The sequence below is a fragment of the Solanum verrucosum genome, unplaced genomic scaffold, assembly GCF_900185275.1.
Source record: "Solanum verrucosum unplaced genomic scaffold, falcon-dt-bn FXZP01000261.1, whole genome shotgun sequence".
Taxonomy (NCBI): domain Eukaryota; kingdom Viridiplantae; phylum Streptophyta; class Magnoliopsida; order Solanales; family Solanaceae; genus Solanum; species Solanum verrucosum.
In genome coordinates, this window is record NW_026019969.1 from 11,452,487 (window position 1) to 11,479,087 (window position 26,601).

Consider the following 26,601-nt stretch of genomic DNA (forward strand, 5'->3'; position numbering starts at 1 on the left):
TAAGTAAAGAAATGAGCTATTTTCATTCAACACAGGATCTAACTATTACTATTACATATATACTTGACTACAATTGTTCTGTAACTTCGATCAGTATTAACTGAATATAGGAAAAACCTACTACACTGTAGATAGAACTACACATTACACTGAAGATAGAACTACACACAACTCATTGCATGACAAAGATACATTCACATGCATTATCCGGCTCAATGAGCAATGTCAACTAGTATTTTTTTAAGGCAAGGTGGTTGGTACTTGCAAATACAATGAGCTGTGAAAAACCAATGGCTTGTATCCATAATGTGTGCAAAGAATGCGCGTCTGCTGATTCATTCGAGGGCAAAGAATTGCATTATGTAGAATTGAACAACCAACATGTGCATCAACTGCACTGAGGATATCATCAAGCAGGTATATTTCCGCATCATGATATATAAACAGCGCTCTGTCAGATGCAGAAAAAGTTTTCAGAAGATCAGACTATTCAGTACTCATAGTCACTAGACAAGTACCTTGGCAATTTGAAGAGAGAGAATCACGTCACCTGGAAAGTGCAAGACGAGCTCTCGATCGGTCCATCAGATAAGTTAAATCAGTTCCAAGAGAGTATTGAGTTTCTAGGGGATGGACAAGAGCTTCTATCTCGAGTTTCTTGGGGCTGGACAGGAGCTTAGTAGAGAAGCTCGAGTTATTCAGCTGCGGTGGATGAAAATACTGAACATGATAAATAGAATTTAGTAGTAACTACATTCGATTCAATCTATAATGATACAATATCATTCATCTGAATAAGTTCTTGTTGGGTTTTTAAGGTGTGAATAGGAAATGAAGGGTTGTGACTTTGCCGAAGGTTATGACCTTTATGAAAGGTTGTACCTTTTATAAAGGGTTGTGACCGTTTGAAAGGGTTGTGACATTTCTGAAAAGTTGTCTTTTTTCCGAAGTGTTGTGACCTTTATCCTTTGTTGGCTATAAATAAAGACACTTTCTCTCATTTTTCTGCATCAAATTTTTCCCTTCTTTTGCATACATTTCTTACCAAATAATATCGATCGATCGTGTCTGTGTGTGTGATTCGTTGCTATCTTTTTGAGTTCGTTGAAATTATCGAAGTTTGAGGTACCGCTACTTCTTTAATGGTTAATCCGTTTAATCTTAGGAGAAATTAGTCTACAATCTCGAATACTTGAGGGGATTAAGTTTCTTAAGGACACACTGAGTTCTGTGAACTCGGATAATTTTTTTTTTTCACTTTTTATTATTTTTAGTTTGCTAATCTGAATAGAGAAGTAATAATCTTACAAGTACGATTCAATAACTGATGCCAAAGGGAATAGGAGTGATCTTATGGCCAAAAGGCCGATAAATGAAGTTGTTTGGATAAAAAGATGATACCTCAGCCATTACAAAACTTGGATTAAGCAAGGTGATTGTGGCTGACTAGTAAAGCAATTGCGATACACCTCCAAAATTTTACTAATAAATTTCATGATTTTATTTTCGCTTAAAATAATATTTATTGAATGTTGTAAAAAAATGTACAAATTTTATATAAAGAAAAAGAAAAACTATCTACTATTTATAATAAATATTTTAGAACTTTGAATTAGATATTTTAAATCTTCCTATTAATAACTATTTTTTTTAAAACAGCATTCCATTACATGTATCACAGACAAATGGTTAACATCTCATTAACTAAAAGTAATATTTTAATTTTATAAATAATAGTATCATTATGTGTGTGAAGTTAGCCAAAACAAATTCTATAAGAATTGAAAGACAGATTCGCGGGCAACTCACATCAGAAAATTTGTGAAATTTGAATATCCTACTATCAAAGAAAATGTGCAAACAAGTCAAGATTCAAGAATGTAACTATTTCCTGTACCAAATAAAAGAGTAATTTCCAAAATTTTATAAAGGTGCGTGAAGTTAGCCAAAACAAGTTCTATAAAAATTGAAAGACAGATTCTAAATTAATGGACAACTCATAGCAGAAAACTAGTAAAATTTGAATATTTTACTATCCAAGAAAATGTGCAAACAAGTCAAAATTCAAGAATGTAACTACCTTCCTGTATGTCACGACCCAAATTGAGTCATGAGTGGCACCCACACTTAACCTCCGAAGTGGGCGGACCAAGGAATATAAACCCCAACACATACCAATAATTTAACTACAAATAACAATAATAACGCGGAAGCTCCAAAACTTATTAAAGTAACCAATCAAATAAACCTCTAAAGTCTATTACATATTATCCCCAAAATCTGAAAGTCATCACATCAAGGACATCTAATCTTCAAATACTAAGTCTAAGAGTATTAAAGACACCAAAATAAATGAATAAAATAGATTATGTCTGAAAACTAAGGACATCATGCCATGACCAAGAGAATCCAACACGGGCTGGAATGAATATCTCACTCTGAAACCTGATGTGCTGGAGACTGGCTAGAGCTGAGGGCGAGTCAAATTCGTTGGTACACTCGCTGCACTCCATAAAAGGAAAACAAAGAAAAATACAAGTAGGGCTCAGTACGGGGCAACATGTACTGAGTAGGTATCATCGGCCAACTCAAAATAGAAACTAATATACAATGAATAATAGTATAAAGTCAACTAAGCACTTAGCAGGTGATAAGAAACCACAACATGAACAAGTGACAGTTGAAGCAAATACGTAATCAATCACAATATCAAGCACACACACGAGGACTCATGCCTCCACATCACACTCGTTTGGGAAATGCGTTCATTGAGATTGAGTACATTAAGTTAATTCAATATCTTTTTTCTTTAATGTTACCGTGTCGGAACATGACACTCCGATCCAATTATACCGTGTCGGAACGTGACACTCCGATCCAAAAATACCGTGTCGGAACGTGACACTCCGATCCAAAAATACCGTGTCGGAACGTGACACTCCGATCCAAAAATATTGTGTCAGAACGTGACACTCCGATCCAAAAATACCGTGTCGGAACGTGACACTCCGATCCAATAATATTATTAATTTATCATTTATTATCACCACTTTTCAATTCATTAATAATATTACATCAAGTCTTCTTTATTCAAGGCATCACTTCGATAGAGAGGTTTTCAGATTATAAATCTCATGGTCTCATGATTTTAGACCAATCACAAACCACACAACCAAGCCACATAATCACACAGTCAAGTACATAGAGAACTTCACAATATCATACAATGCATATCAATTGCTATTAAGAGTTTATCTATCAAATAGAACAAACCATAACCTACCTCCACCGAAGAACCGAAGTGAAAAAGCTACTTCTCCAATACTTTTTCTTTCCTCAATGCATCCGAACCCTTCCAATCTATCAAGTATATGTGCATAATTTGTAAGTTAACGAGTCTGTAAACACTCAAAACTATAATCAATTTCCTAAAGTTCAAGCCTAAGGATTTTCTAAATTCTTCCAATTAGTATAATCTTTAATGAAATTTAAAGTAATATGAGATACCTAATATTTAATTACATTTCTCAATACATCAAAATATAATTTATAAAAAGATGAAAACATTTTAATGTTTAAAAGTCTAAGCCACTGGTTACGAAACCAGTGGCAATGAACACCTCTACCTATACACCCACACTTAATACTCCAATTCTTTACATGATTAATGTTCTGGCCTAACTTTTCTCTCCGCATTCATCTAACCTCAAATACTATGCAAATGCACACTTCCACTTTATAATATTATAATAATAATAGTAAATAATTAAAGTTGAGGCCACTGGTTACGAAACCAGTGGCAGACGAACTAACAGCGATCCAAACCCAATTCAATTACAACGCCCAGAACCAAATTTGATAAAAAATCATGGTACAACCTTAGTTTCTATAGTGTTTTACAATATAATAATCATGTGACAATACAATAAGATAAGGACCACCAAATTACAAGTAACCTCATTCGGAGAACTAAGTAGATAAGCCAAAGCAACCAAATTTGCTAGTTTAAGTTTATACTTCCATTAACATTGGCAGGGAATAGATTTCAATTGAAATTTGTTTACCTGCGATAGATCTTGTCGTTCTCTCCTCTAAGGGTTTGTGCCGCAATCAGTTTGTGTTATGACTAAAAATTAATAAACTCCTTAACTTATTTTCCTAGGTCAAACTTAGGGTATTAAAATCAATTATTTCATAAATATTCGCCAACTAATAAATTATTAAAACTAACCCATTAATTTTATAATTGTAGTTACGAATAGTCCAAAATACTCATTTACAATCTATTGAAAGAGTATTTTATGAAATCAAAAGCTCTAGTACTCAAAACGACCAAACGGGTCGTTACACTGTACCAAGTAAAAGAGTAATTTCCAAAATTTTATAAAGGTATTTAACTTTGTATAGTAATTAGAATCTTGAACACATATAAAAGAAACTAACGGACATTAAAAGAAAATAACTATAATTTCCTTAGTTCATAATTAAATGGTAGAATAAAATTTTTTAAAATAAAATCATAAAAAGTTTCCAGAAAACTACAAACTTGGAAAGAAGGAAAATAAAAAGTTTCCAGAAAACTACAAACTTGGGAAGAAGGAAAAGTAAGTGCATGGATGGATGATTCATATAGAGTAAAGGAAAAGGTTGGTGAATTCCCTGCACCATTGTAGACATATAGAAAACTAATTTGCAGTCCATCTCTTTAATTGCTTGGGCATCAACTCAGATAATTCCAACGAATTTGCAGTCCATTCCCATTAACAAAGGCGGATCTATGGGTATCCATGGGGTGTCACGATGCTCAGTGATCTCGAAAAAATATTTATATATATGTATAAGAAATTAATATATATTGTTTTTGCCACCCACTAAACAAAATAGTGAACAAATTAATTGGCAAGGCAGGCAATTTGCCACACGGACAACGCGGGTTCAAACTTCATGAACGGCATTAATTTTTGGAGCTTTTTCTTTCATTTTTTTTTTCATTTTTTTTCTTGTCTTTTTCATTAATATGTGAAGAATATTATTGAGAATATATTTAAATAGTAGTTTTAAAAAAATATAAGTTTTAAAAATTATGAGTATTGTTATTAGAGTTCTTTTAATTGAAAGATTCTTTCGATCTTTACCACGTTCTTGCTAAGTAAGATGACTAGATTGAAATTAAAAAATTTATCCTCTTTGTTATATATTTGCAACAACACATAAAGTCAATGAAATATGAATATATTAAGTTAACACTATTAGATAGTTATACAAGCTCAAATTTTAGTGTGAAAAATCTTTTTGTTTCCTCAAAGTTTCAGCGAATTAATAAGGCTGAAATTAAAAAATTTATCCTCTTTGTTATATATTTGCAACAACACATAAAGTCAATAAAATATGAATATATTAAGTTAACACTATTAGATAACTATACAAACTCAAATTTTAGTGTGAAAAATCTTTTTGTTTCCTCAAAGTTTCAGCGAATTAATAAAGCCACTAATTCCTAAAAAGAAATAAAAATTGAATTGTTTAATTATCTCTAATCTCATAATATCTAAAAGAAAATATTACTAACATGCATGTTTGATCGATTTATTTATAAATATCGAAAAAAAGATAAATAACTCGAATTGTAACCCAAAATTAAAGCAACAACCCGCTTATCTTACTTGAACAATGTGACACTCAGAACCTCCAAATCCAAAATTCGCCCTTGCCCATTAACCGCTCATACATTGACCCAAAGAACAAATTTGCAGTTCAACCCCAATAATCGCTCGGGTATCGACCAAAGAGCAATAGAGGGTATAATATACGGGTACCAAACGAATTTTTGAAAAAATTGGGTGTATAATATGTGGGTCAGGTTAATGCATCATTTTGTCTAATTCACAACTTTACTCTATGTTCTCAGCTACATTATTTTTTATTTATTTTTTGGAAAACAAAAGAACATTATATTACTGATTGATTGATGTATTTTTTCATTTGGTTAATTTGAAAAAATACAATTAGTTAATAACATAATGGATAAAATCGGGGAATAAAATATTTCAAATAAGATAAAAATCACTGAAATTCCTCATCAATTACATTCCAAATAAAAATTGACATGACTTCTCTCTCCGTTATTCCTCAAATTTCTAATATTGATTATCAACAACATGCTCAATAATGGGGACCAAGGGGGGATCTACGTACAAGTTAGGGGTTCATTTGAATTTCCTTCGTCAAAAAATTATATTATATATACAAGGTCACATTTTAATATTATGAGTCTATATTATATTATGAACCCCTAAAAACTAATGAGAAGCTTAGCTCAGTGATTAAAGGGGTTCAATCTCGCGGCTGAGACCGTGTTCGGCTCTCGCATTCTACAAAAAAATTCTATTGTTTTTGCTTGACTTTTCCCGTAGGGGCTCTGAGATGGGATTCATTTGGGCTAGATCTTTATTATTATTATTATTATTAATAATTATTATTCTTGCTTTTTTTCTTTTCTTATTTTTGCTTTATTTATCCTATTTCTTTTATTATATAATTGGTTTTTTGTTTAAATTTTTTAGGTATATTCTTTTCAATTTAGCCTTTTTTTCTTATTATTTTTTTGTTCATTTTTTTCTACACAACTCTTTTTTAATGTATTAACTTGAAGAATACTTTTTTTTTAAAAAGAAGATAAATTGTTATTAAATTTGAAATTGAGGTAAAAAAAATGTCTTAAATAAATAAGATATATTAAATTTTATCAAATTAAAAATCATGAATAACCTTTTTAAAATATTTATTTAATTGAATTTTCTTTCTTCGATTTCATGGAATTTCTTTTATATTTTCCAATTTTATCCTAAAAAGATGAAAACTAAATTAAATTTACCTGATTCATTCGTTATTTATCTTTTTTTAATGACTAACCTAATAAATTAAACTAAAAAATCGACGATGTCATTTATGATTTATTTACCTTTTGAATATGCATTATAATATTAGTGACTTAATCCTTACAATATTTTTAAAAAGTTTGTTGATCTTCAAAGTAGTATAATTAAATGGGCACTAGTTCAGAATTAAAAAAAATATCAAGATACAATAGAATACTACAAATAATAGGAAAAAAACACAAAATCTTTTAAACAAGATTCTATGGAGTAGAATTAAAGTAGAAAGACGCTAAACGGATCACGACAAGTCTACTTAAATTTGACAGATTAAAATTAGTCTTTCTCTTTTCCATGCTATAATTTTCGAATGTTTGCTTCTTTATATATTGAACCCCTTAGTTAAAATTTTGATTCCACCACTGAATTAGGACAAGACCGCTCTGTTGGCAGATGATGGCATATCTTGCAAAGCTATTGGCATTGTCATTGATAGCGAGCCGAGATGGCTCGTTGCACCCATCTTGAGCACTACACGCCATTTGGCAAACTTAGCACCAGCTGCATAGTACTTTAATATTCAATTTATGTCAAATTGAAGTTGATTGATTTGAGATTTTTGCTGGCAATGAAGAAATTTTTAGAATGAATATAAGATAAAAAAGAAATACAAAACTTTTGGATTAATAATAATTTTTAAATGCAGTTACTTGTAATAAATATGTTAGAAATTTTGACTAGTTAGCTAAATTTTTTTTTATGAAATTAAAATTATTGAACTATATGCACTATAATAATAAAGTTACTTAGTTTTACACATTATAGTAATAAAGTCATAACTTGTTTTTATTACATTAAAGTAATTGAATTTTACCCGTCATATTTGTATGGAAAAATTGACCTAACGATAACCTAAACATACGTTGTATTTTAATGCCGATTATGAAACTCACAAATTTCTCATTTTAAATCTTGATTAAAAAAACGTTTGGGACTTTGGTCAGACATGTTTATTAATTATATTTTTATTAAGAAAAAATGTTAAAATGGAAAATTCACAAGTTTGAGGGAAAAGGTACAAGTATCCCCTAGACTATGATCGAAATTTCAGAGACACATCTTAACTAAACTAAGGTCCTATTACCCTTTTGAACCCATTTTTTTTAATTTTGTACACCTTTATGGCTTACGTGACATCCAAATATCTCTCACGTGCCTCAACTGTGTGGAGTCACGAAGTGTGCCACGTAAGCCAAAAGGTGTACAAAATTATATAAAAATGAGTTCAGGGGTAATAAGACTTTAGTTTAGTTAATGTGTGTCTATGAGATTTCGATCATAGTCTAGGGGGTACTTGTGCCTTATCCCTAAGTTTGATAAACAATTTTAAATTTCAATGCAAGTTTAGGAAATTTCGTCTAAATAGTACTCCCTCTGTCCCTAATTAATTGTCCACATTTTCTTTTTTAGTTGTCCATAATTACTTGTCCATTTTGACAAATCAAGATAGAACATTTTTTTCACCTATTATACCCTCAATTAATTACTTTGAAAAATGTAAAACTTCTTAAAAATATTAAGTTTTTAATTCATCAACTTCTTGAAAAAAAAAAATTTTTGTTAAAAGTATCCCCTAAAAAATGGGCTTTTCAATGCACAAAATTCAGATACCATAAATGAAAAATCCAAAAAAATAAAATATTTTACCACGTGACTATTGTTATTTTGGGTAAATCTTGTGAATTCACTAATAGTGAGTAAAATTCAATTAATTTAATATAAGAAAATAATTCCGTGATTTTACAATGTAACTATTGCTTTTAACAATTGACTTAGCTGAAGTTTCTATGAAAAGAAGGGATAAGGTACAGTATTCTTGCGACAGGCTAGACTATGACCAAAATTTTAGAAACATATCTTAATTAAACTAAAGTTTTATTATATTTTGAATCAATTTTTTTTATAATTTTGTACACCTTTTGGCTTATGTGGCATCAAAATATCTCTCACGTGCCTTAACTGCGTGGAGTCACGGCGTATGCCACGTAAGCCAAAAAGTGTACAAAATTACAAAAAATAAATGAGTTCAGGGGGTTATATGACCTTAGTTTAGTTAAGATGTGTCTCTGAAATTTCAGTCATAGTCTAAGGGAATACTTATGCCTTATCCCTAAAAAGAAATATAACATTTCAAAAATTCCGATTATATTTCATCCCCTTTTTCGAAGAGAAAGAATAACACGTCCTATTCCATTCGACTATTTGTCTTTAACAATTGACTTAACTAAAACTTTATAAGAAGAAATATAGCCTTTCAGCGTGGTCTTACAAAATATGATCAAGGAAGGGTAGATGTACGTACAACTTACCCCTACCTAAGAGGCAAAGAGATTCAGAAAAACCCTTGGCTCAAGAAAAAATAGTCCAAAGCACTAAGGGGTCGTTTGGTTGGGAACTAGTTATTCCAGGATTAACTATCTTGGGGTTAGTTATTCTGGGATAACTTATCCCACCATGTATATGGGATAATGTCAACCAAACAAGATATCTAAATTTTATCCCAGGACTATTTATGCTTATCCCTCACACCAAACAAGCCCTAATAGTCCAGAAAAAGAAGTAACGGAAGTGAAAGTACAACAAAACATTCAAAAAAATAACTAAAGGAAAATAATATGACAATTAAAGTACAAGAAACAACAAATAGTATTAAAAATCAAAGGACAAAAACCTACCTGAGCAATACTAGGCTTAGTAGTATGGACGGATAGCAAGACAAACCTCCAAAGAGTCTTTCAGATAAACTGGTGCCTATTTTGCCCGGTCATTGTACAAACAAAGTCGTTGAATATGGTTTCTGGTTTCTTCCACTTGTATCAACTCAATATGAGAGCCACATGTCAATTCCATTACTGGAAGCTTGCATTGAAACCGCAGAGACGCATGTTAAAACTGTGATGAACCAACCAGCAAAGACAACATTAGCTCCTGCAAGACATAAAATGACGAAATCATTAAACTGAATTCATCACATGCAGGATCTTTACACAAAAAGTCTAAAATGATGAAATCATCAATCTGCCCGGACTCTTCAAAGATACCTCCGGGTCTGTGTCGGATCCTCCAAAACTGCATATATTTGGAGGATCTGACATGGGTGTGGCAACATTTTGGAGAGTCCGAGCAAAAGTTACATGGATAGTGAGGATATATATGCCAACTACAACTAGCTAGAGATCGAAGTGTAATTGTTGTTGTAGAGTTATTTTCATGCTAAAAGAAAACAACTCACTTGTATACAATGATTTCGACTTTTCCTTCTTTCCGAGCCTCTGATTCATCAGTCACTTCATTTCCATCAGGAGTACATATAAAATCACCCTCTGAATTTTTCTGCAAGATCTCACTAGAAATATTTGATCTTTTACCCTGATGTTGAACTTCAGAACAACTGCTAACTTCATCAATTGTTGAGAATGCTACATCAGAGGGACAAGTAAACTCAATTGGATTTCCCATATATGACTTGCACCTAGCTGGAAATAAGAGGGAGAAAATGCGAAAGCAATGGTGGCTTACTCTGATATCTCAATGTGGATGGAAAAGAGATGTTTTCTTCTTTCAGATTTCAGTTGGAGCCAAAGTCATCTCCCAAATTTAAGTGAACCAACATATATGTGTGGAATATGAGCTATTTTTCGCCATTCCATACCTTTTTTCTTGCAAAGTCTTTCAAGATGAGGACAGTCTTGAATTGACAAATGCTGAAGAGCATTGAGGTACTTCATTCCTTCTGGCAAAGCTATCAAATGTTCGCAATTTGAAATTGCGAGAGATCTAAGAGAGGAAAGTTTAGCAAGCCAGTCAGGAAGATCTGTGAGATGAGGACTGCTATGGATTACCAGACTTTGCAACGTAGTGACATGTTGAAGGCTAACTGGCAATGGGTATAATTCAGGGCAGGAGATAATACTCAAGCTCCGTAGAGATGAGAGATTCTGGAAACTATCTCTAGATAAAGTTAACCGAGGGCAACCCATGATGGAGAGCTGTTCTAAGACTGTGAGATGGAGGAACCCACTTGAAAGATAAATTAGGTTGCTGCAATTCTCAATTGACAAGCTCTTTAGGGAATTGAAACCTGCAAATTCCCCTGATGGCAATGACTCTAAGCTGTGGCACCCGTTGATCTCAAGGAACTCCAAAGCTTGCAGCTTTCGGATTCCTATTGGCAAATGGGTTAGTTTTTCACAGTAGCTAATGGTCAGTGACTTCAGATAAGTGAGATGTTCTATCTCTTGAGGAAGAGAAATGAAACTTTTGCATGAAAGTATTTCCACAGTCTCCAGCGATTTGTTATTCTCCAGCAATTTCCCTGAAAGGTGCACTAAACCTTGAAGCGCATCAATCACAAGATTGGAGAGTGAAGACATGTTTTCCACAGACTCCAAGATCTTTGGATGACAATCACGGAGCTCCAAATGAAGAAGAGATTGAAATGTTGGAGCAGAGATAAGATTAGGACATTTATCTACAACTAACTTTTGCAGGCGAGGAAATACTGCTGCTCCGTTCTCTATGCAAAACCATTCTTTTAAGCAGGGAAGGTCCTTGATTGTTAGGTCTTCCAGGGATGGGAATTTGAGGGGTTCGCCTCCATAAAATTCTTCACCAATATGTGTAACTCTATCCATCCCTTGTAGATAAAGTGTTTTGAGAAACGGAAGCTTCCCAAAGGTAGGTAAAGTATCACATCCCCTGCAGTTGATCAAATCAATCAGAACTAGATTAGGGAGGTCCCAATCTGGAAATCTGAATCCAGGATATCCCTTGATATATAGTTTTTTGAGGTTTATATGTGGCTGAAGACACTCAATGATCCCCTCCACTACATTGTCATTATCCCTTGATAGTGATCTTGATGTACCATCAACTTCTCTGCAAACCTCGTATGAAGTAGACCCTGTTGACATCCTCACTATGTTCTCGCTTCCCCATTGGAGTCTTAACAATTCAACATATTTCTTCGCCCTCAGATTAGCCAGTGTAGCTTCTTCTTTGTCTCTGATGTTCTCCAGGCCCCTTATACTCAATTCACCTCTTATATGGGGAGAACTGATTTCAGAGATGCTTTCTCCAATCCCTTTGCCCACAATGTATAAAGGCAAAGTTTGAAGCTGAACCAAATTTCCCAGACCAGCAGGGAGGCGAGTCAGTCCACTACATCCCACTATGTTAAGGTGCCTTAAGCCAGTTATATTAGCCAATCCAAAAGGTAACTCCATTAGGTTACCACAAAATGAGAGGTTCAGGGTTTGCAGATTAAAAAGGTTGCAAATAGTATGAGGGAGTGTTTGAATAGAGGTGCTGGAGAGATCAAGGTATCTCAAACATATCAAATCACTAATTGACTCATGCACCTTCTTCACACAACCACTTAAATCAAGGACTCGCAAGTATTTAAAGTTCAGAGGAAAAGAAGAAGGAATGTCTCCGGTGCAAAACAGGAATTGGAGTGTTCGAAGATGTTTGGCACCATACAATTCCTTTGGAAGTGAAGTGGGATCTGAATGGAAAAGGATTGACAGGTGATGAACCCGTGACATGTTACCTTGAGCAAAGTCATGTCCCAATATCACGAAGTCCTGACTCCCCACACTTCGAGCAAGATCATGGATGAGATCATGCATTTTGTATACTGCTAGATCCGTCTCATCAAATTTCTTGACTTCCTGGAAGAATGATAAACACAAAAAGTCATTAAAATACTCGTTGCCTATGTCTTCCAGCTGCCTGTTCCTCTCATGACATGTTATCAAGCCTTCAGCAATCCATATGTGGATCATCTTTTCCTTATGAATTTCATAATTTTTTGGATACAATGAACAGAATGCAAAGCATCGCTTGAGGTGTAGAGGCAACTGTAAGTAGCTCAACCGAAGAGCTGGAAGTATGCCACTGTTACAATTCTCAAGTTTCCAAAGTTCACTCTCTTGCACAAACATCCAATCTTCTCTTTCTCGTTTGAAGCGCAACAAACTTCCCAGTGTTTTTGCTGCCAAAGGCACACCTCCACATTTCTTGATGATCTGTTTTCCAATCTCCAATAGATTAGGATGCTCAGCTTCTTCTTCCTGGCTGAAAGCTCGTTGCTTGAACAAAACCCAACAATCATCTTCAGTCAAGCCTTGGAGACAATAAGGGGAAGTAGTTCCCACTATTGATGCAACCTTGGTACTCCGTGTAGTGACAATGATTCTACTTCCTGCTCCACCACTTTGCAATAAGTCGCCGAGCTTATCCCACTCTTCTTGGTCTTCATTCCATACATCATCCAAAACAATCAAGAATCTCTTTCCACCCAATGAATCTTGAAAATGAGCTTGAAGTAGATCCATCTCCAAGAGTTCACACTTCCTTTTTGTTGCAGACTGTATGATGCTTAACATGAGTTTACTTACATCAAAATCCCTAGACACATAAACCCATATTTTTATGTCAAAGAAATGAACGACCTTTTCATCATTGTAGACTAGTTGAGCTAGAGTAGTTTTGCCAAGTCCTCCAATACCTACAATTGGGATGATAGAAAGAACCCCACCAGTTTTGCCATCACATGCAGTCAACAAAAGCTCTAAAAGCTTGTTTTTATCATCATCTCTTCCACATATTTTCGATGTTATCACAAACGACCCAGTTACTTTTGTTCTGTCATAATCGTCAGCTCGTCTTTCTGTAGTTGTTGCTCTAAGATTTAAGCTAAAGCCTTGCTTTGCAATCTCATCTAGTTCCTTAAGTTTTTTTGGTAGCATTTTTGCAAGGTCAAAAAGGTGCTTTGATGGTTCAAAAGGTAGAAACAGACTGCTTACCTGTTTGCCTTTCCACTGCGATGCTCGCACATTACACTTTCTGCAGTAAATTCATCCAGTAAGTTTTCCAACTGGTAGGCTATGTCCTTAAGCTTCACCAACCAGTTTTCAACATGTTGATCCGTTTCTTGTCGCTTCTGTGCATCATCAAGAAAAGCTCTAGCAGTTGGTAGTGAATTCTGCAGTTTTTCTATGTTTTCCTTCAAATGGTAGAGATCATGGAACTTCTGCACATATGGAGTGGCTAACTTTTCAAGGATCACCTGTAAAACAGGATATAGTACCAAATCTGCCATATATTGCATTCTTAAAATTAAGGAATCGGATGAAGGGTAATAGAGAGAAAAGCTTGTGATTTAGAAGAGCAAACAAAGTTATAAATTACATCTCTCATTTTCTTGTTACATAGCTTATTGGATGACAATTATTTTTGTCTCACATGTATAACCAGCTAACTACGGAGTATATGACAAGTAAATAATCAAGAAACCTCATCCAATGCCATTGATAGATTTGTCTGTTGAGCTGTAATCTTGGATATATCCGTAGAGCAATGGAAATACAGAGAAGACTGAAATTAATGGTCGTTATGATTTTGTGAGGATATTCCCTTCCATTGAGATGTGAATATTCCTGCATTTTGACAAATACACGGAGTGCACAATGATACAGACAAACAGAAAATGAGGAATCTTGGACGTGAATTATTAGGAGATGTCTCACGTCTGTCTGAATTACTATTAGAAATGCTTCAATTAACTGCACAATTTGAATTTTGAGACTCTAACAATTTTAGTTTTACCGCAAATTTGGACATGAAATCTTCAAGTTTTTAAAAATAAAATTTATATATTTGAAAATTGCATTAAAAAATACTCCACTATTTATAAGTTTCAATAATTGACAACTAAAAAGAATATTTGAAAAAGTTATCAAAATAGATTTGTTTGAATCTTAAAATTTGAAAGTATTACTTAAATTAAAACGAGAGAATAGCTATATACTTTTTCTATTCCATATTAACTGAAATTTTGAGGTTTTTTTCATCGTTCAACATATCGAATTGTTCAAATTCAAGATAGATGTTTGATTTATATATTTATTCTTTCTTTTAATAAAGTTTAATATTTTTCTATAAGATAAATTGTACTGCTTACAAATTTATATTTATGATTTTTATAAAAAACAATAATAAAAAATATAATTTAAATCAGTTTTTAAATATTTTTATTAACAAGTATACATTGTCTCACAAATTTAATTAATATAAAATAGGAGTATATAGCGCAAATAATGCAAACCTTCCATTTTTGTAGCGGGAAGAAGTAGTTGCAAAAATAGTTGGCAAACAACGAGGAGAAAAAAACAAAAATGGTACCCTTACATTTGAGAATAGGTTAAAATTCAAAAGTAGTCTTTAGTCTTTAAATATACATTTTAAACAATTTATTTCATACAGGGACTAGTAAAAAAAAAACGTTATATGTTAAAATATCAATGAAAATAAGATAGTAGAAAATTTTTCTCCAAATTTATATTCAAAAATGAATAAAAAAAAACATGACAAATAATTTGAGACAAAAGAAATAATCCAATTTTAATGACATATGACGTAGCACTATTGTCTGGTAAAACATAGTAGTACTTTCCTGAAAAAATAAGTAACTCTCTCACATTTTAAAAAATATATTTAACAGGTTAGAAAAAAAATTATTTTCAAAAAATATATAAAATGACAAATTAACAAACTTTTGTAATGGGACCATAAGATAAATAGATGAATAAAAGAAGTAATTAAGATTCTGCACATGTGTGACAACTGTTATTAATAAAGCATGCAAGTGGATTAACATAGTTAAAGAGGTAGAATTCAAAGTGTTCTCGAATCTCATCCACGAAGAATTAAGATTTCCCATCAGAGTTTTAACTCAACTCATTTGATACAAATTTTAAGAGATAATTAATTCTGAGATCAATTTTTATAATTTATTTTAAAATTAATTATTTTTAAATAACATATTTTCTAAAGAAACGAGTTTTTGATTATATTATATTATTTCAACTTTTGTAAGCTATAAAATATAAGGAAAAATTTACTCCACTCGTGATTTATAGTAATATACTAATATTTTTAATAAAAAGTTTGATTAGAGTTTAGAATTCTTCGATAATATTTTTTTAAAGTTTTAAATACAAATTGCGCGTTTTTATTTGTATGAATAATGAGAGATAAGTAGGAATCTGCAGAATATCCAGTGAGGCTCTCCTGATTTTTAGTTACCATGTATTTGTGAACTACAAACACAAGATTTATTCTCCATTATTATAAAGTTAAAGAAATACAGCAAAAAAGTTTAACTCCATTATTGATTGAGCCAAAAGAAAAGGTTAAAAATCAAGAAAACAAAGGCTTTGGGGAAGGAAGGAAGGAAAACAGTTTCCTTCCAGTCAAAGAAATAATATCTTAAAGATTGTTTATTTATTTTCTTTAAATGGGGAAACAAGAACCAGACCCAAAGTCTTTGGATGATTCAAATTCAACACATAAACCTGACACATCAACTGTTGATGTGCCTGTAGCTACGAATATGGCAATACCTTCAATTCCATCGTCATTGCTTCCTCAACCTTCTTGGTTTACTGCCAAAAGGTAACTTTTTCTTTAACCCATTTGCGTGTTAAAGATGAATTTTGTGTTTTTACCAACTGGGTTTCCAAGATTTTTGAATTTCAATGTCTTTACCAACTGGGTTTCCAAGATTTCTGAATTTCAATGTTTCTTGGAATTGCAATTATAAGGTTTGATTCGCTTTTCTTGGACATTATAATCGATGAAATTGGTTATGTCTTCCAGTCATCAAGAAACAAAATTCAAGAATGATTTGCGCTGACTTTCTTGATGTAGTTACCTAATGGGATCTCCTAATTGAATTAATACTCTCTTTATTTCCCTCTTCTATATGGAATTACTGAGTTTTGCACGGAAGGTTTCTATTCCAATTCTGTTATATTTGGTATCTTATGCTTCTTGAAGTTGTCAATTTTTTATGCATTCTTGAGATTTTGTTTTCTGTAGTGTTTTTTTTCACCTGATATGTTAAATCAAACTGCCAACCCCCAAATCCACACAATTGTGACCCTTTTCCCACTTTGCTCCTTTGCGACTCGAAACCCCCAAAATAAAATCTTGGTAGAAACTCGAAACCCCCAATATCTTGGTAGAAGGTAAGAGGTTCTGTCTATTAGGATATCCTGCACTTGTAAGTTGTAACCTTTATTGTTATTTTTTACTTCACCCACACTATTTGCCTCTAATGTGTCTGCTATAAATTATCAGGTTGCTTGCGGTATTCTGTGTGATCAACTTAATAAATTACGTGGATCGTGGAACTATTGCGAGCAATGGTGTTAATGGAAACCGTCGAACTTGTACGAAAGATGGTACATGTTCTTCTGGCAGCGGAATTCAGTGAGTATTCTTTTGAAATTTGCTCTATAGCCTGCTCAACTCTGAAGTGATTGATTAAAGGGAAAAAAATTTGGTTTTCGAGGCTCCACCCTAAGTTTTCTTCCTTGCTTATGTTTGATATTTATTCTCTCTGCTCTTCATTTTCTTGTTGATTTACTAATGCTTATTATTGAGAATTACAATTGTTTCCAGGATAATGTACGTTAATAATGAATTTTCCACTCCAAATTTAGTAATGGAACTATTTTTTAATTACACATCATCATAATGTGTGCTTAGTCTTATCATGAGCTTGTTTCTGTTTGTTTGCAGGGGTGAATTTAATTTGAGTAATTTTCAGGATGGGGTCATATCATCTGCTTTCATGGTTGGGCTTCTGGTGGCATCTCCAATATTTGCCTCCTTCGCCAAGAGGTAAATCCCAGTATATTACAGGCTTTTGATATCTTGTTGCAGATATATTTCAGACTTAAGAACATTAACTTTGGGAAGTTTATTTGCTGGCGCCTGAGAGAAGTAGGATTTAACAATTGAAACCATCTTTATATGATTTGAGAAAGTGGAAGATTTCATTCATGTTACCTATTAGTTTGACTCTTAATCCTTTTCACCATATGCCAAATGATTTGACCCTTACCACAGGTGAAAACGTTTTCTGAAGACTTAATATAGTATGCAACTTTTCATGCACATGATAGTTGTAAGATTTAGGAATGAGGTTATCACAATATGATGGAAGTGATGTTGAGATGGTTCAAACATGTAAAGATTAGGTGCGGCAGTACACCAGTAAGATGGTGCGAGAGGTTGGTTATAGAAGGTTTTAGTTGAGGTAGAGGAGGTAGAAGTAGACCGAAGAGGAACGGGAGGAGTTGATTAGACCAGACATGACACATCTTCAACTTACTATGGACATGGCCCTAGATTGGAAGGTTTGGAGATCGAGGATAAGGGTAGAAGGGTAGTAGATAGCCAAGTGTTGTCGTACTTTTATGTGTGAGAGGCCCCCTGCCTCTTCTCATCTTGTCCTTATTTAGTAGTATTAGTTAGTATTCACTTAGCATCTTTTTCTTCAATTTTCACTACTAGGTTGCCGTACCTATTGCTTCATCTGCTCTATTTATCTTGCTATTTTGTTGTCTTTATTTCTTCTTCAGTCCTGCTTTGATTATACTTATTTTGAGCCAAGTTTTTATCGAATACAACCTCTCTAACCCCACCTACAAAGGTAGGGGTAAGGTCTGTACATCCTACCTTCTCCAGGCCCCACTTTTGGGATTACATTGGGTATGTTGTTGTTGTTTATTTGCAAGTGTAAGATGTACTGTCAATATGTTGGAAGAAATTTTGACTCTATTCTCATGAATTACTTGTTGGTAAAAGATAGCAAAGCCTTTGTAAATGTAACAAAACCATGTTAAAATCCCTATTAGAGGGTTGGGCCCTACCAAATTTTCTTTCCATTTAACTTCCTTGCTGTAGTACATGAATCTAATTAGAGCAGACCATTGAACTCACAAGTTTAGTCAAGAGCAAATCACACTACATCCTAAAAAAGAATCCTCTTTTACTTCTATATTTGGCATACCTGAAGATGCATTTCTTTCTATGGCTGTCAGAGTTGAAGTAGAACTGTCTTATTTTCAGTTTGCAACTTTGTCATATAATTTGCTTAGGAATAGTATCAGACAGAGTTTCACTAGGCAAAGGAAAAATACGCGAATTGTATGCATATTCTTGCTTCTTTAGTTCAATCAATTGCTTGAATTTCTTACCCATGTGTTTGTTAACTCTGCAGGGTCAATCCATTTAGACTTATCGGAGTTGGACTGACAGTGTGGACAATAGCTATTGTTGGTTGTGGTTTCTCAATTAATTTCTGGTTCATTGCAACATGCAGAATGTAAGTCTAACCATATTACTCTTCACAAGCTGTCATGTATTACTCGCAATTATTGGGGGGGGTTGAAGGGGGAAAGCGTATCTTCGTTTACATTAATATCTTTTCTTTTCCAGGCTGGTGGGTGTTGGTGAGGCATCTTTCATAAGCCTTGCCGCTCCTTTTATTGATGATAACGCGCCTGTTGCTCAGGTTTGTTTTTTTAACATTTATGTTTTTTTGTGACTGATAATTTCCAATAGAGGTCGCATTTAATACTACTGCTAATATGATGATTGTTCTTCTATACTTCTATCCCATTTCATTCTCTGCTGATTACACCGCAATGTGTAAGTACTAAGATCTTTCTTTTCAATATATGTGCTTAATCAACTTTCTGAGGGTCCAACTAAGCTATTATAACAGTATTCTAGGAAGTCATATATTTTATAATACCATCTTGGTACTTTATTAATAAAACTTGACCTTATAAAAAAAGCAACCTTTGTAGTACACTTGCTGAAAGCTCATGGAATAGTGGAAGCAAACAAATATGCGAATCTCGCTTGCTATGAAAGAAAAAATAATAGGTAGAATTTGAATTACACACTAGAAAAACACAAATTCAAATATTTAACCTAACTTGAATCCTAGTTATCACTGATGATCATTCAAACCCAAAGACAATAACGGTTAAATCAAAGGAAGAATCAGATAAAGAATATAATTAGATTCAGTCGCAAACAGATTTGCAAGAACCTATTAATTAATATTCCAAACAAGATTCAATAGAAAGGAAGATAGATAAAATCAATCCAGAGAACTAAAAGAAACAAGAGGGAGAACAAAATGAACTCATACAAAAAATTCTACCCTAAAGATTCAAGCTCAATTTAAAGAATAAGATCAATTGGAATAATATGGCCGTTATTACTGGACTTATTGAATAGACTAAACATAATCAAGGTATATCTTTTTTATCAGAGGTTGAATCGATCATCAGAAGAAGAATTAGGCCAAAAATTAGGATACAATCTCTACGCTTAGAGTGCTATTCTTTTCTAACTAATGTAATGATGTAATTCCATGCAAATATGGCTACCCGGTGAATTTGAGGTCCCATTCACTATTCATGGCCAGGCAAAAAGGGACCACTAGCCTAGAGAATAGGCCTTGAGTTCACCAGCGTTCCCAAAGATGAAGGGGAAGAAAGAGATCCTAGAGACAGAGTAACCGGAGGAGGCCTGAAATGAAACCGGAAGGGACACCACAAGAGTAGGAGTGGAGAGAAAGCGAAAGAGGAAAGGTTAGTGATGACAGCATAGGACACAAAAAGTTCCTTCTCTCTCTTTTGAATCCCAGGGATTGCCTCTCAATATCTACGCCTAGAAAGCGTCAAAATTAGGCTAAGACCTTCAAAATTAGACTTCTCCAAAGGTAAAAACTAACTCAAAATAAGTCTAGGGTTCTAATTATAGTTCCTTTGAAAGTGTGCAAACATAGCTCACCCCCAAATAATTAAAAATCTCACCAGACTTGTGAGGCCATGGAACAGAAAACCCCTTAAGGCCACGGCTTTAATTTTCAGGCCACGACCTCAACTTTGAGACATCATCTTGCATCTCCTGCCTTTTGAGGACATGGTTTCAAGCTTGCAGCCACAATTTCAATCTCATTTCTTCCAAGTTGGCTCCATATTCTCTTCCAATACTGACGTCACAAGCACATATACATATTTATGAGGCAAGCCTTTTTGGCTCTCCTCACGGACTTGCGTTTGATCGCTCCTTTGGATGTTATAAAAAGGCTATTATTGTTAGAATGGGCTTTGGATGTTATCACTTGTGGTGTTAAGACAACAATCGATGTTATTAGTGAGTCAACTCTTTTCTCTCAGATGCTGGAATATTACCCATATTACCTGGGGTCCATGAATCACTAGATTCCCCGATAAAGGAGATATTACCTAGTCCATGAATCACTAGATTCCCTGATAAAGGGGCGATTTCAATTCCCCTTAAAATTTAAGTTAATGACTTAGGCTTGATAAAACTATATCCCTGCTGTGTTTAAAGCAACTTCTGAGGTCATTCTTTAAATTGTTTGACCCACTGAACTTATCAAGTTACTTTATTGAGATGGCTTCTTTGGCTTTTAGACTATTGTGTTTTCTAGTGTTAGAGAACTTAAATTGCTGAATATTGAGATGAAACTGCTTCAAATGGAGTGAATTGGATAATGAGGATTCATATATCCAACTCTGATTAGCTCAGGATTGAAGCTTAGTTTTTTGTTGTTGTCTGACTGTTTGGAAATAAGTATGACTAGGCTTTATGCAGGTCTTCATTTTAAAAAAAATTCAAGTGAACACTGATTCCAATTCACCATTGAACATCAAACTGAAAATCTTTTGTGCAATCACTTGTTTTTTGCATGCTTCTTCAACTTCATTGCTGCTTGGGTATATCTCTTGATGCTTTTGCATATGGTATATTTTTTGAATGCTAATTCTCTTCTTTTATCCAGAAAACAGCATGGCTGGGAATATTTTACATGTGTATACCAACTGGGGTAGCATTTGGCTATGTATATGGTGGACTGGTAATCTCACTCTTCAGCGGTCAAGTTGAATGTTCTCTTGTGGAATGTGATTCATTGTTCATACTAATTTTTACTAATGTTCCACACTTTGATAGGTTGGCAATCATCTTAGCTGGCGTTGGGCATTTTGGATAGAGGCATTACTAATGCTTCCCTTTGCAGTTTTAGGTTTATTTATGAAACCATTGCAATTAAAAGGTAACAGTAAATTAGTCTTTTGGTCTTATCCTGTATGCATTTTCTGATATTTCTTTGAATGTTTATACAGGATTCTCTCACACCGGATCAAAAAAACCATTAACTTCTCCTCTGACTGCTTGCCCAGAAGAAGGTAGTGCCTATTATCATACAAATGTCTATTTCACTTTGTCTACTTGGGCAACAGAGAAGTGTGATTCTTGTCCTAACTTTGATCATTTTTGCTCAGCATGACCTACCTTCTCTGGCAATTTGTCGTTGGAAGTTTCTCTGTGCTCAACTTAGTTACTTTGTGAACAAAAATAGTGTTGGAAAGAATCTTTATTTTGAAAGAAAAATATTAAATTGTTATAGTTGAATGGATAAAAGAACTAGGGGCTTAGTGGAACTCCTCAATTGCTAAAATGGAAAGCTTCTCTCTAGGTTTCTTTACTTAGAGTTTGTCCATGATTATCTTTTGTATTAATTAAAGGAGTATAGGATAGTCCAAAAATAAATAAATGTGGCCAGCTTGCAGTTCTTCCATTTGTATCAGCTTGATAACATTCTTTGTATGGCTTGATATAAATATACTACTTACCTAGTAATATAAGTTGAATTGGTTGGAAAGTAGGTTAGGTGCTTCGTTGACAAACAGTTGTGTGGAGCAATTAAAATAAAGATCTACTCTTGATCCTTTTCATTTACTTCCACCAGATACAAAGATACTTGAAGTGAAAAAACAGTAAGCGATAGCTTTGTATCTGTGAACTTGATCAGTGTTTCTTAGCTTTTCTCCCCTTTAGGTGTTCTGTATGCACTTAACTTGTCGTGGTTTTCTCGATTGAACCATTATTTGACCCCAACTCTTGTCATTAATGCAGCTGTTTTGAATTGTAGCAATGGTTTGTCATCAACACGGGAAGATCCCAAGGATGGGTAAAAGGAACCTTCATAAAACTTGTGATGTTTTTGATGGTCTTAAGACAGCCAAGATCTATCACCCATCCGGCAAACATGATTAAGTATGAGCAATATGTCTTCTGCTTTCACTCAGTTGACTTCTTTCTTGCTTTGTTCTCCTTTCTACAGTTCGAAAGGTGCTCCTAGCAATTTGAATGAGTTGGCAAGATTTTGGAAGGATCTGAAAATGCTTCATCTTGAAAAGACTTATGTCATCAATGTCCTAGGTATTTTATTAACTTTTGTTACCTTCAATTTTTTCATGCTACCTCTTCTTTGGATCCCAATATTGGAACATGTTGATGAACCTTTTCTGGATGTCTTTCCTAAAATAAAGAGATCTCACTTATTCTTTAAACTTTTTATGTAAGTTTCTCCACTCTGATTCTCAACTTGAGTGGTTTCTTGCAGGATACATAGCATATAATTTTGTAATTGGTGCATATTCCTATTGGGGACCCAAGGCTGGTTATTACATATACCATATGGTAAGCTCTCAGATCCACTATCCCGCTTCACAACTATTCTCAAGGGTTAAGTTTATGCTTGCATGATTCTGTTAATTTTTCTCTTTCACTGTCCTTGGTTACACATTTTGGAAGTTGCTTTGTACAAGTGAGCAATAACATTCCTTTTGAGCCGAGGGTCTATGGGAAATGGCCTCTCTCCCCCACAAAGGCAGGGGTAAGGTGTGTGTACATCCTACCCTCCCCACATACCACTCGTGGGATTACGCTGGGTATGTTGTTGTTTCTATGTACCAGTGAAATGAGCTCAATTTGATCATGCCTCATCCGCTAACATTCTTTTGGTTTGCATCATCTGGTTATGCTGTTCAGCTTTACTTGAACCAATCAAATACCACAAAAGCATTAAGTACATGTTAGCTGATCTGTAATTGGTGTTTCTGCAGAAAAATGCAGACATGATGTTTGGAGGTATTACTGTTATATCTGGAATATTCGGAACATTGGCCGGAGGCTTTGTTTTGGATCGAATGACATCCACAATATCCAATGCCTTTAAGGTGGGGTACTTTGTTCCTAAGATTCTGTTTCATCTCTAGAAATATTTCTCATTTAATCCAGTGTCCAATGTGAAGATCATTCATTCTTTGCTAAATATAAAACAAACAAGACTTTCTCAATCTGGGTTAAAATTATCCAAGAAGAACTGATTCTTTTGACTTGTACAACTCTTGCTCCCTGTTTCAATTTTCTCAAATTCGCCGTTTTTAGAAGGATGATCTATGATGTTCATTTTTTATGTTAATGACATATCTTCTCTTCTGGTGTTTTCATTTGAATCCTTCAAAACCCTGCTGCTAATGATGTCACTATTTTGTACTGCAGCTTCTCTCAGTGGCAACATTTCTTGGAGCAATATTTTGCTTTGCTGCCTTTTGTTTTAAGAGTTTATATGCTTTCATCCCTCTTTTTGCAATAGGAGAACTGCTTGTATTTGCAACACAGGTAATTCTATTAATCTAATCCAGTACTCTTTATTGTAAATTTGTCTACTTCTTTGTACACTAGTTCAATGGAGTTAGCATATGGAAATGCTTTCTGCAAAATGGTTTTTCCCTAATTTTCTCGGTTCCTTTACTTTATATTATACATAAATGTGATGAAGTGTGTCATTTTTTTAGGCAAAAAAACGTTATTTATCTACCAATATTGTTTGGATGACTGATCTTATCCCCCCATACATCCTTTTTTTCCATTCTTTTGAAGTTCTCAAAAGAGTAATTGGCTTTCACTTAGTTAAGATGTATATTAGTTGTGTTTTAGGGTTGATACTGTTTGTTTCGAGCTTTACTTCATCTTACATTAAAGCATCTGACTGCAGGGCCCTGTAAACTATGTCTGTCTCCATTCCGTCAATCCAGGTTTGAGACCACTGGCTATGGCGATGTCTACTGTTTCAATTCACATATTTGGTGATGTGCCTTCCTCTCCTCTTGTGGGGGTTGTCCAGGTTTGAGCTTGCTTGTTGATCTTGTTTTGCAACTTATATCTTTCTCTCTTTCAAGAGTTCTTTTTTCCGCTTCAAAAGATACAGACACACATTTTATATGAGCTTTGCTAATGTTATACATGGCTTTAATAGGTTAGCGTTGTCCCCATTTTTTATTTTCCTTAATGTTCCTAACCTCATCATTCAGATCCTCTGTTTTGTTTTCCTTTTTCCGGCTATTCCTCTCAATTTGATTCTTGAGCATACTCTTCTCCATTTCTTTCTCTGGCAAACTCCTTCCCATTCCTTTCTCCGACTAAGCCCCCCCCCCCCCCCCCCCCCCACCCCAAAACCCCTCTTTATTTTTTCCCTTTTCTCTCGTATATACACACATTGAAAGCAAGCCTTACCATTCGTTGTGGTGTGCCGGCCATCTGCAGCATTGTCACTGAAGTTTTTCTCCTCCCTGCGGGCGGAGGATATTTGTACCCCCGACGACAGAGAACAGTGAAGCTTCATTCAGCCCACTTTCATTGTTTATCGAACACTCTAGTTTTGAAGTTCTGTGAGAACATAATATTTTGTAGAGGGAAGAGGCCTAGTGATTGTTCCCATTGTGCTGTTTCGAATCATCAGTTGGTGGTTGCCTCTTTGGCAGATAATGAATAAGGATGGAAATAAGGAAAAAGAGAATATGCTTTTGTTCCCTCTTCTCATAGCAGTGAATAAAAGACCATACAATCTGAAATATGGTGGCTTTGATAAAAAGGGAACCATGTTTTACAAGTGCAAGATTGTTCTCTTTCTCCCCTGATAGTCTTCTTTTCTCCTCCAATAGTCACAAGAATGTGGAAGTGCAAGCTGCTTTTGTTTGAACAAAAAATCTGTAGTTGATTCTGGAAAAGGTCAATTATGGGTGTAGCAGTAGTAAAAGTTATAATTGTAACTGTCGTTCATTTTATGGTTCTTGATAACATTGATCAATATGCTCCTATGTTTTCTCTTGTACAGGATCGCATTAACAATTGGAGGGTCACTGCTTTGATGCTGACATCAGTTCTATTTATAGCAGCTGGAATATGGTTCATAGGTATATTGTACTCTCATTGAACGCCTCAGAATCCAAATCTTTATCCTTGAAATGAGTCCTACTTGATTGGCAATACATTTAGGGTGGTTATTGATGATATTTTTTAATGCACTTTTTATGTGTAGGCATCTTTATTCACAGCGTTGATAGATCCAACGAAGATAGTGAGAATCAAATAAGTGATGCCGAGAGAGCAAGGTCACAACCATTGCTCAAGGAGAAAAGTAATGAACCAATTGAGGTCCCTGTTGAATCCTCCTAGTATTTGGTTGTGTAGCTACTGGACAAATGAAATGTAAATTCTTTGGTTCTTTTTCTCTTGATAATGGTTGTTTTTGGGCCCGGTTTTGCACGTACCTCGACTATTTCACCTTTGTACCTGCCACCTCCCATTGGCACATGTACCATATATAACTCTGTCCTCCGAGGCTTAATGTAAATTCTTTGATTCTTATCGTTGTGTAAATAATGTTGCAAATCCATCAAGAGAAGTAGTTGAATTTGTTCATATAGGTGAGAATCATCAAAAGTAACTTCAGCATTAAGGTTTGTATACCTCATATTTGACCACATTATATTGTATCTCATTTCTATAGTTCTATTTTTTGCTTTGTTTTGTTAAAAATAAATTCCTTATATTAGTAGAGAAAAGGGGAATAGGATGACTTCTTATCGATTTTGTTCTTATCAGGTCCTAAATCAAAAGATTATTTAAATATCAC

The 26,601-nt window shown here is 34.2% G+C and overlaps 2 protein-coding genes across 2 annotated transcripts; one reads left to right on the forward strand and one right to left on the reverse strand.

The window, feature by feature from the left end:
• Positions 1 to 240: 240 nt before the first annotated feature.
• Positions 241 to 13,687, reverse strand: LOC125815038 (putative disease resistance protein RGA1). Its single transcript, XM_049494445.1, has 7 exons — positions 10,588 to 13,687; positions 10,168 to 10,411; positions 9,977 to 10,023; positions 9,789 to 9,863; positions 7,315 to 7,436; positions 551 to 720; positions 241 to 451 (listed from the first exon to the last, which is right to left on the reverse strand). The coding sequence occupies exons 1-7, from the start codon at positions 13,685 to 13,687 to the stop codon at positions 241 to 243; spliced, it is 3,969 nt and encodes a 1,322-aa protein (XP_049350402.1).
• A 2,308-nt stretch (positions 13,688 to 15,995) lies between these two features.
• On the forward strand, positions 15,996 to 26,387 carry LOC125815643 (probable sphingolipid transporter spinster homolog 2). Its single transcript, XM_049495169.1, has 16 exons — positions 15,996 to 16,394; positions 17,082 to 17,213; positions 17,526 to 17,627; positions 19,012 to 19,116; positions 19,230 to 19,305; positions 21,619 to 21,693; positions 21,789 to 21,891; positions 21,962 to 22,024; positions 22,755 to 22,809; positions 22,963 to 23,060; positions 23,245 to 23,321; positions 23,747 to 23,860; positions 24,186 to 24,305; positions 24,682 to 24,810; positions 25,801 to 25,879; positions 26,005 to 26,387. Exons 1-16 carry the CDS (start codon positions 16,237 to 16,239, stop codon positions 26,139 to 26,141), a joined length of 1,623 nt encoding a protein of 540 aa, XP_049351126.1. The 5' UTR covers positions 15,996 to 16,236; the 3' UTR covers positions 26,142 to 26,387.
• Positions 26,388 to 26,601: the final 214 nt, after the last annotated feature.